This window comes from Lepidochelys olivacea, assembly GCF_965140295.1.
Source record: "Lepidochelys olivacea isolate rLepOli2 genome assembly, chromosome: 4".
Taxonomy (NCBI): domain Eukaryota; kingdom Metazoa; phylum Chordata; order Testudines; family Cheloniidae; genus Lepidochelys; species Lepidochelys olivacea.
This window is the reverse complement of record NC_140414.1, coordinates 35,772,237-35,786,469: the sequence shown is the minus strand read 5'-3', so window position 1 is coordinate 35,786,469 and position 14,233 is coordinate 35,772,237. Positions and strand designations below refer to the sequence as shown.

Here is a 14,233-nt window from a genome sequence, read left to right as displayed (position 1 = left end):
CAGACTAGCTGCTGCCCTTAGCAGAATGCCCAGCATTTCTCAGAGAATGTTCTGACAGAACACAGAATGGAAATGACAATACAGTGGGTTTTTATTAGCATCCGAGACTTGGAATGTTCAACTGATTCCAATAACACAGATCCCTACAAAGCTGGGGAAAGGAGTATTACAAAAAAAAACCCAGGCATGACCATGAAAAGGTAAAGAGGGAAGTGAAGAGGGAAGGAATGGGGCGGGGGAGAGAGAGGATTTATTCTCCTTGTGCCTTCCTTCACAGCTACTGAAAGTGGATGCTGCTCAGAGTGAATGAAAGCTGGGGAGGGGAGGAGGGAGAAGAGAGAAAAAAAAGTGTCATCACCCCACTCCCTTTAGGACGCCGGGGAACACACAATCCTATAAAAGGTGCCTCAGCTCCTGATCCCCTTCAGCAAAGCAGAGAGAGAGAGCTGGCTGCACAGAGAGGGAAGGGGACGGCGTGTACTACTCACAAGCAGCAGCTCTCCTGGTCCAGCGAGTGTAGCATCCTTCTATAGTTCAAGCAGCATAACCACATGTGGTGTTGCTCAAGCCTGCTCTGATCCCTCTCTCACTTCCACTGAGTGAGTCTCATTTTGTTGATCAACTGTCTTATTTTTGGGTGGGGTGGGAGGGGAAGTGGGGGGAAGACTTTCATATTGCTGGGACAAGGGGAGACATTCAAGATGACTTCTATACCTGCATCCAGCTGGAGTGCAAATGAGAGCAGCGGCTGGAACACAAGCTTCTCTGGATCAGGAGGCAACTGGGGGCAGCCTCTGGGAGCTCAGGCTGGTAACATCTCCTCCCCGTTAGCACCTGCAACAGCTAACTTCTCCAATCAATTTGTGCAGCCCTCCTGGCGCATTGCCCTGTGGTCTCTGGCTTATGGTGGGGTGGTGGCCGTGGCCGTCTTTGGCAACTTGATTGTCATCTGGATCATCTTGGCTCACAAGCGTATGAGGACAGTGACTAACTATTTCCTGGTGAACCTGGCCTTCTCGGATGCCTCCATGGCTGCTTTCAACACCGTCATCAACTTTATCTATGCCCTGCACAGCGAGTGGTACTTTGGGGAGGCTTACTGCCGCTTCCACAACTTCTTCCCCATCACTGCGGTCTTCGCCAGCATCTACTCCATGACGGCGATTGCCGTGGACAGGTGAGAGAAGGGTGGGGACAGGTGAAGATGATGGGGTGGAGACAGAATCTCTCTGCTGAAAAATCCCTGAGAGAGAAAGCCAAATAGGTGAGGGGGTTGAGTGATGAACACTGTACCCAAAGTGCTCTGTGTGGAAATCCTGCTGCAGTCCTTGTGTCTGTTAGACAGATCAGCACTGACACTCCACTGTGCCTTTTCAAGATCCTTCCCTAATGCTCATTTTAACTTTTTTTTCCCCTCTGTCTGATTTACCTCTCAGTCTCTCTCTCCTTGTCATCTTTTATTTCTGCTCCCTTAGTCTCTTTCACATTCTTTTCCTGTGTGATGACTTCAGCAGCTGTCTTTGCTCCCATCCTTTCAATAATGATTGTGCTATGCCAGCACCTGCTCTGGGTGTGCTCTTGACCAAGGAAGATGCTCCGTCCATACAGTCCATGCCATTGTGCTACACCCCGCTGCTGGAGAGTCTATACTAATGGTGTGATTAGAGGAAGCATTTCAAATTTCCCTCTTTATTTCTGCAGCTGGCAGCCACTGAGGAGGACACATCCGAGAGAAGCATCTACCTCTGAGGTCCCTTCCAACCCTGATATTCTATGAATTGTAGTTTACTTCCTCAGCAGAGGGACAGCAACCTCACACTGTTGTCAGTAACTCCCCTAGTAGGAAGCTTTTTTCAGCTTTGCCCCTCCTGATCTTAGCTAATGAAAATATTTACATTGTCATTTGTGTATGCCAGTACGTGTGGCTACAGGAGGTATTATGTTTTTAATAAAGTATATGATTTCCTTTTCAATAATCAGAGCAAGGAAGGCTGTGATCATGAGAGAAAATAGAATAGGGACAAAACTTCATCCTGGTGTTCTTGATGCTAGTGGGATAGGAATGATACAGAGGTTCCTATTGACGACACCATCAAATCTCACAAAAATGTTTCACTAGATTGTTCCCTGACTCTTGCAAGATCAGTCTGTGGCTCTCCCTTAGGAAGTGCTCCCTTCTTCCTGATCACTTTCACATACACTATATTGAAAGGGAGACTCAGCACTTCCTTCATGAGCCTAAGCAATTTAGTTTACATTCAGAAAAATTGGTAGCTTTAAGATGCAGATCTGCAGCAATAGGTAGTGTAGTTATTTCTAAGACTCTTTACTACGTGTTTGTTATTGCAGTGCATTTATAACTTTTTAAATGCAAGAGAGTACATAAGCTATTAAAACCATGTTCTGTAGTTTTGCTCACTTAACTTGCTAGAAAATCTGAAACTTTGGGGTGAGAATTTTTAAAAAGGTTCAATCATATGAAGCTTTAAAAACAAGTGCAAAGACAGCAGCAGCATTCCTACAGAGCAGAAGATCATAATACTTCTTTGTGAGTTCTACTAAATTGTAAGTCTGAAGGCTGAATTCTCAGCTGCAAGAACTCATGCTAGGTACGGCTGACAGAAGTGTGATTCTAAGCCACCTTTCCACTTCCTCTGCTCCTGGGGCTAGTGAGGGCCATTCTACCAGCCCCAAATTGTAAGAGTACACTGTGCTCTGACTTCACTCCTGCTACCAACTCACTTTACCTCACCTCCAACACACACCCCTCTGCTGAAGGGGACATAGAACAGATGGAATAAAGCCAGGTGTGCCATCCTTATGAAGGCTGAGGATTCCCCAGCTGCCCATTTAGGGCTAATTTAATGTCCTCAGTACTCCAAAGAGTCTTTAGTGGGTACTGAGGATCTGGCCCTAAGATTTTATTCATATTGATCCAGATGCCTTGTCTGCATTTTTTGTGAGAAAAAAATTGAGATATTGCATTACACCAAATATTGCTGATTATTCTAGGAGATTGGAATCAAAGATGAAGTTGTCCTGTGTTACAAAGCCCCCAAGGAAGAGAGATAGGTGTATTTCTAGAATGAGTGAAAAAAAACACCTGTCCTGCTCCCTGCTCCACACTGCCTAAAGCATACATGATGGACCTAAAACGTATCTGAAATGTTTGGCTTGGTTTTAACAGGTTGAAAGGCACACAGTGTTAGAAATTCGTTAGGTGCCATTCTTTCCTCCAACTTATTTCTGAGAACAAGTGACTGGGCTCAGAGATCAGAATGGGGGCTGTCAACAGAAGACATCTCCCTCCTCCACAGGAACCTGCACCCAGAAAAAACACACAGTCTTCCCTTGGTGGAAGGAGGCGTGCAATCAACTGTTCAATGAGTCCTTTTGTTGCCCAGTAAAAAACAAATATTCAGCTCTCTGCAGGGTTTATCAAAAAAGTCTTTTAAGACAAAAATCTCCTCCTTCTGAGGCTCAAGCAGGAGAGCCGCAGCCACTGCTGCCTTCTTTTATACCTAAACAGCTGGGCCAGACACCCAAATGCACATGCTTCATATCTTTTAACCCTTCCCCACCTGCTTCTACAGCACATCCCTGCAGACTCATAAGGAAACAGTTTAGCTGGGAATCCCAAGGAGGATCCAAGACCCAACCCCTCACAGAACCCAGATAGGTAGCATGTCCTTCACAGGACACTGTTCTCAAAGAGGTCACTTCCTAGAGAAGAGATATAATGCTGGATTCCTGCTTGCTTTCATGAAAGATCTCACACTTACTGTCAGAGCCAGGATGTTGCTTCTGGTATCTTGGTCAAGTTTTAACTCCAGCAATTAAATTCTGCCAATCTAAATACCACCAACATCATCAATTGGATATGTTATATTCTTCACTTCCTGTCTTAAATTGATGTGTAAGTGCTGTTAAACAGGTGTCACATTCCACATTGGACACGTATGCATTTCAGCAGTGGGTGAAGTGATCTGTTTCTCATGCCTACCTCACAGAGGTGCTGTGCTAGTTCATTACTGAATGTTATATACTTGATTTTGCCACATGAAAGGCACTATAGAAATGCAAATGTTACTTTATGGCTATTTTATTTATAAATCACTTCCATGTAGTGTGCCAGGGCACTTAAGAAACAGCACTGAAATAAAATACAATATAATTAGCATGTCAAGAAAACAATGTTAAAAAAATATTTAAGAACCATATGCCAATGCATCAAATTTAAAACACTGGGGGGAAATGCTACCCAAGGACTGACATTAAACCAACAGCTTCTTTTGCAGAAGTGTATATGTCCCATATGACTAGAAGCTATTAAAATCAAGGTTCTGAGACTCAAAAATGCATACCTGTAACTAAGTTTTATTGATTGTATGCATTAGTATCCACAGGATATTCTTCACTGTCCCAGGTGTCATTAACTACCAAGAAGGGCATTGATCAAAGTCTCAAGTGATGTGGATTTCCTTCAGTATTTCTAGGACTCTGTTGAGTGACTAAGTCAAGTTCTTGGATGGATGTGCTTTATCAATACTGTGTTCAGTATGAAGTCACTGGAACCCACATAGGCCATCCCAGACTAAGGTGATCTCCTCAGTGAAGCTGATAGTTCATTGCAGCAAGGAGGTGCCGAGTTCAGAAGTTGAGGAGGAAGACATTTTGGGTTAATGAAGTTATTCACAGTCCAAAGTGTAAATTTAGCAGCCTCTAACAGAGAAGACGTAAAACATCTAGTTTTCTCCCACAGCCATCATGTAGGCTTGTAAGGAGGCTGTGTATTGAAATCTGACTTTATTTGCTGTTTCCTACTACCAGTTTTCATTTCTACTTGCCCTCTTTCCGGTTGGGGAGGAAAAACTCTGAGGTTCCAAGAGTAAAGCAGTAAGGGGATGCTCTGGTACCAGGCCTAGTGAATGATCATAATAATTCTAATCTTTGGGTCTAATGACCAATGGCCCCATTCCACCAGCTACACTGATCTCAGCATAGAGGAGGAGATGGTGGTGTGGTCATGCTGGAAGGGTTGGGTAGTTTAATACGCGTGTTCCCTATACTCATTTCCAGTCTAGAAAAATCAGGCTTACCCTATGAACTACTATGTGTTTAGGCCTTGAAATTAACTGTGACAATACTAGTGAAAATGGGTAGGTTTTGGAACATAGCACCACAGACATTGTCAGCATGGATGTTGAAGACTCCCAGGATAAAAAGCTTTGGGTATTTTATGTGCATAATGAAAGGTAGCATCTCGGTTTTAATTTCTTTCTTTTCGTGTGTATTTATACTATTAACACACCCTAAAAAAAAAATCACAACTAACATACTGTTAGCATTTCCATAATAATTCTCTCACTTTTTCCAAGATTCATAAACACATTAGTATGTAAGGAGTCACCAGATAGCAATGTTACACATATTAGAAGTCCTTTTTCCTAGTCTGCAAAGAAGTTTTTGCTCTTTGAAGAAATGCCATATTGTTATTAGCTTTTTATATGCAGTAGTCCTTGGAGGAAGCTGTGGCAGATAGAGAGTGCTCACTGGATTTGGAGTAGCTTTCCAGGAACCAAGTGCTGGAGTATAGGCTAAGATTTCTGAAGAGTGATTTGCTTGTGTGCTATTTGTGATGCCTCTGTTCCAGGATATATATGTGTGTGTGTGTCTATACACACACACCGCAAGTTACATTTAGGATATAGACTTACTCTGTATCACTCATTTCTCCTTCACTTGAAAACCAACATGCAAGGTCCCAGAATTTGCTACTACTCAGCAGAGGGCCAACACTGGCATCAGAAGCAGGACACTGGTATTGGAAAGAGAGGGTGTATGTGTGTGTGTGTGTATATATATATATATATATATATATATAAACTTTTTTCCTACCTTATTCATATTTCTGATAAAGCAAAACAAGACCTCCAGAGAAATGAATGCACAAAATTTGACATAAGTATCTTAACTTACATTCTGAATTTCCTCATCTGGAGATTCAGGTTTCTATTTTGTATTTAACTCATACCATCGTGCCTACATATGAAGAGGTTCACTCACCACAAGAGCACTTCCTCATGGGCAGGTGTGGCATAGCAGCTCTCTCCCCATATGGCATCCCCTGCTGACAGTTGTTCCATTACCGCAGTGGTCTCTCTCCCCAAAATTCAGCCCTCCAGACCAGACATGATTTAATACACCCCTTTTCAAGTTACAAAATCCCATAGGACAAGAGTCTGGCCATCTCCGGATAGTGTTCAATCCTAGCTTAGGGGTTAATGCCTCTATCAGTAGCTAGCAAAGGAGCCCATCCCATCCACTACTCTGGGTTCTAACCTAGAGAACCTATAACTAGCAATCAAGGTCCTCAGTACTCATCCCTAGGCTCCTTCCTGCCAAGCCTCCCTACCTCATTTTGCCCCAGGAGCTTACTCTGCTCCCAGTGGCTATTTCACCCCCTCCTAGCTTCTTACCAGACTGCTTACTCGAGGATAGGCACTCAGGCCTTACACTCCCTCTAGACTTCCTTCTTGCCACTGAGCCACCCCCATCCCAGGAAGTGACTAGAGCCTCCCTCCACTGCAGCCCCCTCTGTTTTTCAGCTTCCTGTTTTTATACTATTGTCCACCCCTTTTTCCAGCTGGGCTTCATTCTCAGTTAACTCTGGCCCTCCTCTCAGGTGAGGCAGGATAACCTAACTGGCCTCTCAGGGCTGGTGTGGGGTGCACATCCCCTCACTCTAAGGCTATACTATTTCATGTGAAAGCAGGCAATTATGACTTGAGCTCTGTGAAATACTTGTACTGATCCTCAAACTAGCCAGAGCCTGTAACTACAAAAGTTAGAAGCCAGTGACCCTCCCTCCCTGAATTATGCTCCATAGCTACCACTCCCTCCTACAACTCCCATAAGGTATTTCATTAGACCTTTAGATGGCTTAGGGCTTAATAAAAAAAGAAACAGTGGGAATCTTTTGGCTGATTTCAAAAGGTTTAGCTCAGGCCATTCATGAGGCATTATAGGGCTTGTTGGGGAGTAGTAAGGGGTCCTTTTGGCACAAGGGTTCAATCTAGAATAGGAAGGGGCATTTTGTCAGAGCTTCAAATGAGCCTCCAAGAGTGATTTGTCTCCAACCCACAAGAACCAAACTGCAGGGTTCAGTAGATGCCAGGAACCTCTTTGCAAAGCAAAATATGTAAAGATCCCATTGCCCTAATTACCACTCCTTTCTTCAACAAAGAGGAAACAATTAATCCAATACATTTTCTACAATGTAAAATTACTGTTTTAAACAGAAAGTGACTAATTTGTTCTACCAGTGAGCTACTCCATTCACTTTAAGAAAAGAAACTCTTAAAAGTGCAGCTCTGTGCCCATGTCTTGTGTTCTTGTATTCTACTCAATATTTTCTTTTTCCTCTATTGCGTCACCCTTCCCCTGCTGAGCAAATTTATCTAACGCTCTATTTGAACATATTAATGTTCCATACATCACTGCCTTTGCTTGTGAACTAATTACATAGTGTTCGAGCTCTTTGTTTGCTCCATGTAAATAGTCTATGCTTGATGTTTCTCTTGGAAACTGGAAAGCTTGTTTCTTTCCAATAAATCCCTACTCCTTTCATAATCAGGCCCATCCCACAGCCTTCTTTTAGGCAAAACCAGTATTGCCTTCGTTACAGAGACAAGGTGAGTGAGGTAATAACTTCTATTGGACCAGCTTCTGTTGCTGAGAGAGACTAGTTTTCGAGCCATGCAGAGCTCTTCCTGGTGGTGTGATGGTATCCCAACAGGCCTGGTTGCTGAAAAATCTTCCTCCTAAACAGTGCATTCAAGAGTACTGGTTGCTCTGGGGGAAAACACACACAAAAAATCCTTGATTTCATAGTTTTTTATACTTTAAGATTAATCGTCTTGATGGAAGTGAATACATGATTGATTTTATATGGAAGTTTGGTTCAATATGCTTCTTCCTATGTGCAATAACTTGGACCCTCATTTCTTTTGCTAAAAAATACTGATATCATAATCCTCATAGCGTGGCCAGCGTGGCCAACACATCACATGCTGAACCGAGTCATTGACTCTCTAACAGCATCAAAAAAATCAGTCGCCTAATCCTGGAGCCGCAGATGCTAAAGTCATCTCAGGCTCCAGACTTAAATGAAGGGGTAGCTACATCCCTACCTCAGCAAGTTACCCGACTGAAATTGGAATTCTTCATATCAGGACTGTTTTGTATGTGGTGAGGTGCGCTCTGCACAGACAGCAGTAATGTGTAAAGGGGGTCTCTCAAGGTCTCTCAATTCCTTATTTTCCTTTTCCTTATTGATAACATTGGATTCATACCATAGACCCAATATGTAACACGGCCAGCCCATTGCCACTTTGGCATTTTCAAAGCATTCAGTTCATGATTCACCTTTGTTTGATCTTAAGTCTAATCATAGCATATTACACACACATATATTTCCATGTTTTACTAACCATCTTTATTTTTCATTTCATCTGCTTCAAAAAGTTCAGACCCAAAATGGAATCTACTCAACATAGTTATATATTCTGAAACATACCAATCCTCCAAAACAAAATTTGCAGTACAGAGGGGTTTTTTCAGGAAGGCGATCTGCTAACAAATCTGGAATGCAAATTCTCTTTGTGACTGTTAGCAATACCTTGCCCCATTCCTCTCATTACATGTGCATGTGAATTACCCTTTCTGTCATGTCTGCCTGTTGGACTTATTCCTTTGAGGAGCTAAAATACTCTGCACTTTGACGTCTGTATTCAGAGAATATCTGAGTATCCAGACAGTTAATTCTTTCAGCTAGGTCAAAGATAGGTTTCTTGCTTTGAATATCATTTTAATATATTATCCTCCTCGGATTTTATCACAGCAACAAAAATATTCACATTGTAAAAATTTACTTGTATAGTGCCATTCCACCTGAATATCTCTAGCCACTTTGCAAATATTAATAGTTTATGGATTAGGCCTCCCAGCGTCCAGTGAGATCAATTAGCATTTTCCCCCATTTCCCAGATGGGGACAGTAAAGCATAGAGAAGTCAAGGACTTCTTTTTCAAACATGTCCTCTACTTTTGACTGTGTCAGTTTTTGAGAGCCCAATCTGAGACACACAGGGTTTGATTTTCAGTACTTCTACATCACCAATTGACTTCATGGCATATTGTTGTCTTACAGTATGTCTACACTAGCACTTTTGTCGGTAAAACTTCTGTCAACAAGAGGTTTGAAAAAAATACATAGGTGACACCAGCAGAAGTGTGGACAGCACTATGTCAGCGGGAGACGCTCTCCTGCCAACATAGCAGCCAGAGCACACACAAGCTCTCTCACACACACGCTCACTCACTCTGTTACTCTCTCTCACACATACACACACCACTCTGTCTCATAACACACATACACACTGTCTCTCTCACACACATACACACACATTCTGTCTCTGTGTCTCTTTCTCACACACACACACACAGTTTCTCACGCACACACACTGTCTCTGTCTCACACACATACACACTGTCTCTGTATCACACAAACACACACACTCACTGTTTCTGTGTCTGTCTCTCTCTCTTTCACACACACACTCTGTCTCTCACACATACATACACACACACACACTCTAGCTCTGTGTCTCTCTCACATACGCACAAAATAATTTTTGTACGTTCTAGCCTTGACCCCGCAGGGCTGAGGTGCTGATGAACACCTATAGCTATCAAATTTTTCACAATTTTATATAATTTAAATAAGATTTATGTGGATTCAATATTTAAGGTTCTGGTCCAACTTCCAATGATGCCAACGGAAATTCAATCAACTTTAACAGGAATTGGGTTGCCTTGGAATTATTAATAATATTCAAAATTATTAATATTAACATGGAAACCAAACACTAATTTAAAAAAATTATTTATTAAATCCAAAGGCCAAATGGTACTTATACAATTGCTCTAACATGCCTAAAAAGCCTAAATAATAAGCAATTGACTACATCCATACAGTAACAAAACATTTATAAGCATTTGACCAAGATACTTACCAACAGGCTAAACCCAGGAGTGCTTAGACCCATATTGGTCCGCTCCGGTGTGATCAGAAAGGTATTAGCAATGAACCCTTTAAGAGTTTCCTTTTTATACTCTTTAATAAACAAGTGATGTCATTGCCAATTACTGACTTTCACTAAAAACCAACTTGAGATAGTTCACCCTTATTTCCAGTCTTGATCCAGACAAGATTTAAAACCTCATTTCTTCCCAAGGCCTTTTTTCCCCTCCTTTTTATTGCCAACAGTTTTTCCATTGCACCCGGATTCACATAGGATTTAACACTCGTGTGTGTGTTGGGAAGGGCTATGATGGCTCATTTTAAGACAGATACTCTTTGTTTTATTTAAAACCATCTGCAGTTCTTCCTCTCAGGCAGAGGCCTTCCTTTTAGAAACTTCCTCTTATCTCATTTGTTATTCTTTGAACTAGACATCCTCCCTACTTCATTTCTTCTGGCCTTATAAGTTCTTTGCTTCCACCGTAACATCCACAAAGTCTCGATCAATGGATTTGTCTGAAGAAGTGAATAGTCTGATTATTCCAACCTTCCTTCATGGTGGGGACTGTGGAAATTTCTAGAAACTTTACAGACACAACCCAGAAACTGAAGCCAGGAGTGGGTGGGGTGAACTGCAGCAGCCTGTTTATTAAGTGATGTGTCTAAACCAGGCTTAAGATCCGCCTCTTTTAGAAACTGGCTTACCCTCCATGCCGCATTACATTTGTTGTAACCCACAGAGGTACTCCAGAGGGAGCCCCCTCAGTACAAAAGAAAGAGCTGCCAATAGAATGTTCCATGAGGGGCCCTCAACTTAAACATTAGCTATCCCACTTGGTCCAGAATATCCAGGATTTAGTGATCTTCAGGGCAGGCCCATCTATTTACTCAGGCATTTGGGGAAGGAGAGACATGATAGGGGCTGGTGTGTGTGTGTAAGGAAGGAGAATATTATTGGGCTTTTTATTTTGCTTGTTTATTTTTGATTTGGGGATGGAGAGTAGCTGCTGGCTTTACTTTTGATTGTATTTTTAAATTGGACAAAGAGACCAAGGGCCTGATCCAAATCCCACTGAAGCAGTGGAAGAACTCCTGTTGACTCCAGTGGGCAGTAGCCTCACAATATTGGGCCAGATTTTCAGCTGATTTAAATGGAAGAGCTCTGTTGACATGTGCCCATGTACATCAGCTAACGATCTGACCCACTCTTTTTAGCTGAAATATTGAAAAAACTCTCCTTTAAAGTGTTTTTCACACATCAATTTCATATGTTACAGACCTACAATGAAATACCTTGTAACAGTTATGAGTTATATTAAGTAGATTAAATGTTTGTATTAGAGAGCTCATTAATGCCACTCACATGTGCCCAAATACAACTCTAAACAAGGGCTGCTATAAAAAACTGACACTGTGACACGCATTTTCACAGTCAAAGAACCAGGTTGCCTTGTGAATGTAACTGGTTATTGAACTGTCCAGCCAACTACTTCTGGAGAGAATATGCAATTGAGAAATTAAAGGAGCCAGTGATGAGTTTCTCTAAAAAGGGAAATCATGGACAAAATTCATCCCTTGTGTAACTCCACTGAAGTCAGTGGAGATACGCAGAGAATTCAGCCCAGAGTCTTTGGCCTGGGGCTGGAAAATTCAGAATCCATGTTACCAGGGTCTGCCCAAAGCTGCAACTGTAACTTCTCTTGCATTGGGTGGCCTCTAGTGTGGTGGGGGCTCAATGGAAATGTTCACACAGTTTGAAACAGCATTATCCTTTCTTCTAATTTACCATTGGTGATAAAGAAAGATGGCCCTGTCCTGCCCAGCTTCTGGCCTCTTCCTTTGCTGTTCACAGAGGTGACAAACATCCCTATCATGTGTCCAGGCGTTCGGTGCATAGAGGGGAATTCACACACTAATCTAGAAGGCATATGGCCCATACGAACTGACAAATTATAAGTTTGCATCCATATAATTAGGAATGTTTTCACTTCACTTACAAGTTATTGTTCATTTAGGATGGGATTTTCAAAGGCATCAAAGGGATTCCCAAATCCCACTGGCTTTCAATGGGAGTTGGGGATTTAATTTAGAGCTGGTTGGGAAAAGATTCTTCCTACCTGCACCAGGAAAAAAAAATCTATTTTTTCTAATTATATAAAATAAAATTAAATAATCCAGAACATATTCACTTTTCAGTTGCCAAGAAGTGTAAAATATTCAGTTTTTAGTTTATGATAAACCCTCCCACCCCAAAACCCCAAATTTTTAAACCAAAACAAATGTATTCACAAATTTCTGATTTTGTCAAAAAGCCATTTTCCAAAAAAAAAAGTTTCAACTGAAAAATTTTGACCAGCTCTAACCTAGCAAGTGTTTTTGAAAATCCCATCCACAAAAATCCCACCCTTACTGATTTCTTTGTCCCGCTCACAGAAAAAGTCACTCATTTCAAAACCTCACAAATACCCATTTTCACTTAAAGATCTGTTTTACATTAGCCTGTACTTCTCCCATTGCATCCAAGTACTGAACATATGGCGCGTCTTACATGTTGATTTAGTACCAAAGCAAATGTCAGACATGTGGTACTAGTTATGATGCTGTCATTTTAAATCTCAGTCCCTGAACTCTTAAGTTATACCTTGATTTTATGGGTTGAAATCCGACCCATCAAGCTATTAAACATATGGTGTTGAAACTTCGGTTGTTATAACAGACTATCATTTAATCCCCTTAAAAGGTATTAGTCATTAGAAATTCTGAAACAAGCAGTTTTGCATATAGAACAGAGCTTTTTATTTTTAATAGACTCCCTGTTGATATCTATCTCTGCTTGAATTCTACTCCTGACAAACCACTTGAGGCATGTATGTGCAATGAACCCTTGCCAGCCATCGCTGCTTCCTGCCAAACTCACCTCCAGCACCTTTCAAGTAGTATAACTTTGCATGAAATTGGAAGCTACATTCTAAAGCATCACCTATTTCATATGGACACTTTGTCCTTTTATTTCACAATACGGTGAACTGAGGTCCATGGAAGTGTCTATGGATCACAGCTATGTGCATGTACCGAAAAATGCTCAGACATGTAGAGTTGCCAAAGGTTGCATGGCACCTGCATGGTTGCAGAAGTGATGTGGTATGCAGGTGCCGTGAAGATATGCATTTGTATTTGTCACCTATGTACCCACTGCATCTGCTGGATCTGAAAGATATTGGGTCAGGCTGGTGCAGGACATGATGACATCGTCTAAGCATTGCTGCCATTGGTAGGGGGAGCTTAAGAAATAGGCGATGGCTGTGGAGTAGCAAGTCAGGGCCATAAAAGATGTGAGGCAGAGTTGCTTTTTCTGCACAAGCACAGATGGCTTCCAAAGTTGCAGAACCATCATGGTTCCATTGCACAGAGAACACACCACTTGCACCAGTGTGCATCAGAGACAGAACATTTTATATAGCAACTAGGGAGGTTTGAGGAGCAGCAAGGGGAAAAAAGCAAGATGTGGCTAGTAGGTCTACAACTGTACAAATCTGTTGGCCAAGATCCCTGTGTAGGGTGAACGTGGAGGTTGCAACAGTTCCGATGCTCCACAGCCTACCAACAAGAGAAGGAAGGATTCTTTCCTGTCCACCCTGGCATTAGTGCTCTGTGCCACTTATTTGGATTTGGTATGTGGAAATAGGATTTGACCCTATTGTAGCATTCTTTCAGGAGGACAGAGATATATCCTTGGGACCTGTTCCCGTCCCACTGCCAAAATAGCACTGCCTATTATTGCTTTAGACCAGCAGTTCTCATACTGTGAGTTGGGACCCCCAAAGTGCGACCCTGTTTTAATGGAGTCACCAGGGCTGCCGTTAGACTTGCTGGGGCCCAAGCCCACGCTCCAACACCCGGGGCTGAAGCTGAAGCCCAAGGGGCTGAAGCCTGGGCCTGAAGCCCTTGGGCTTTGGCCCTCCCACCCGCAGCAGTGGGGCTCAGGCTTTGCGCCGCCTGCCTGGGGTGGCAGAGCTCGGGCGGGCTCAGGCTTCGGTCCCTCCTCCTGGGTTTCTGTAGTAATTTTTGTTGTCCGAAGGAGGGCACAGTGCAATGAAGTTTGAGAACCCCTGCTTTAAACAATGCAAAATGTATGTCTAAAGCAGAGAAG

General features: G+C 42.4%; 1 protein-coding gene across 1 annotated transcript in view; it reads left to right on the top strand.

The window, feature by feature from the left end:
- Positions 1 to 701: 701 nt before the first annotated feature.
- Positions 702 to 14,233, top strand: part of TACR3 (tachykinin receptor 3) — a gene marked incomplete at its 5' end in the record, with an annotated part of 62,502 nt that continues 48,970 nt past the window's right edge. The window contains one exon of the mRNA XM_084627127.1: positions 702 to 1,177. Coding sequence (XP_084483253.1) covers positions 702 to 1,177 — 476 coding nt within the window. The remainder of the gene's footprint in view (positions 1,178 to 14,233) is intronic.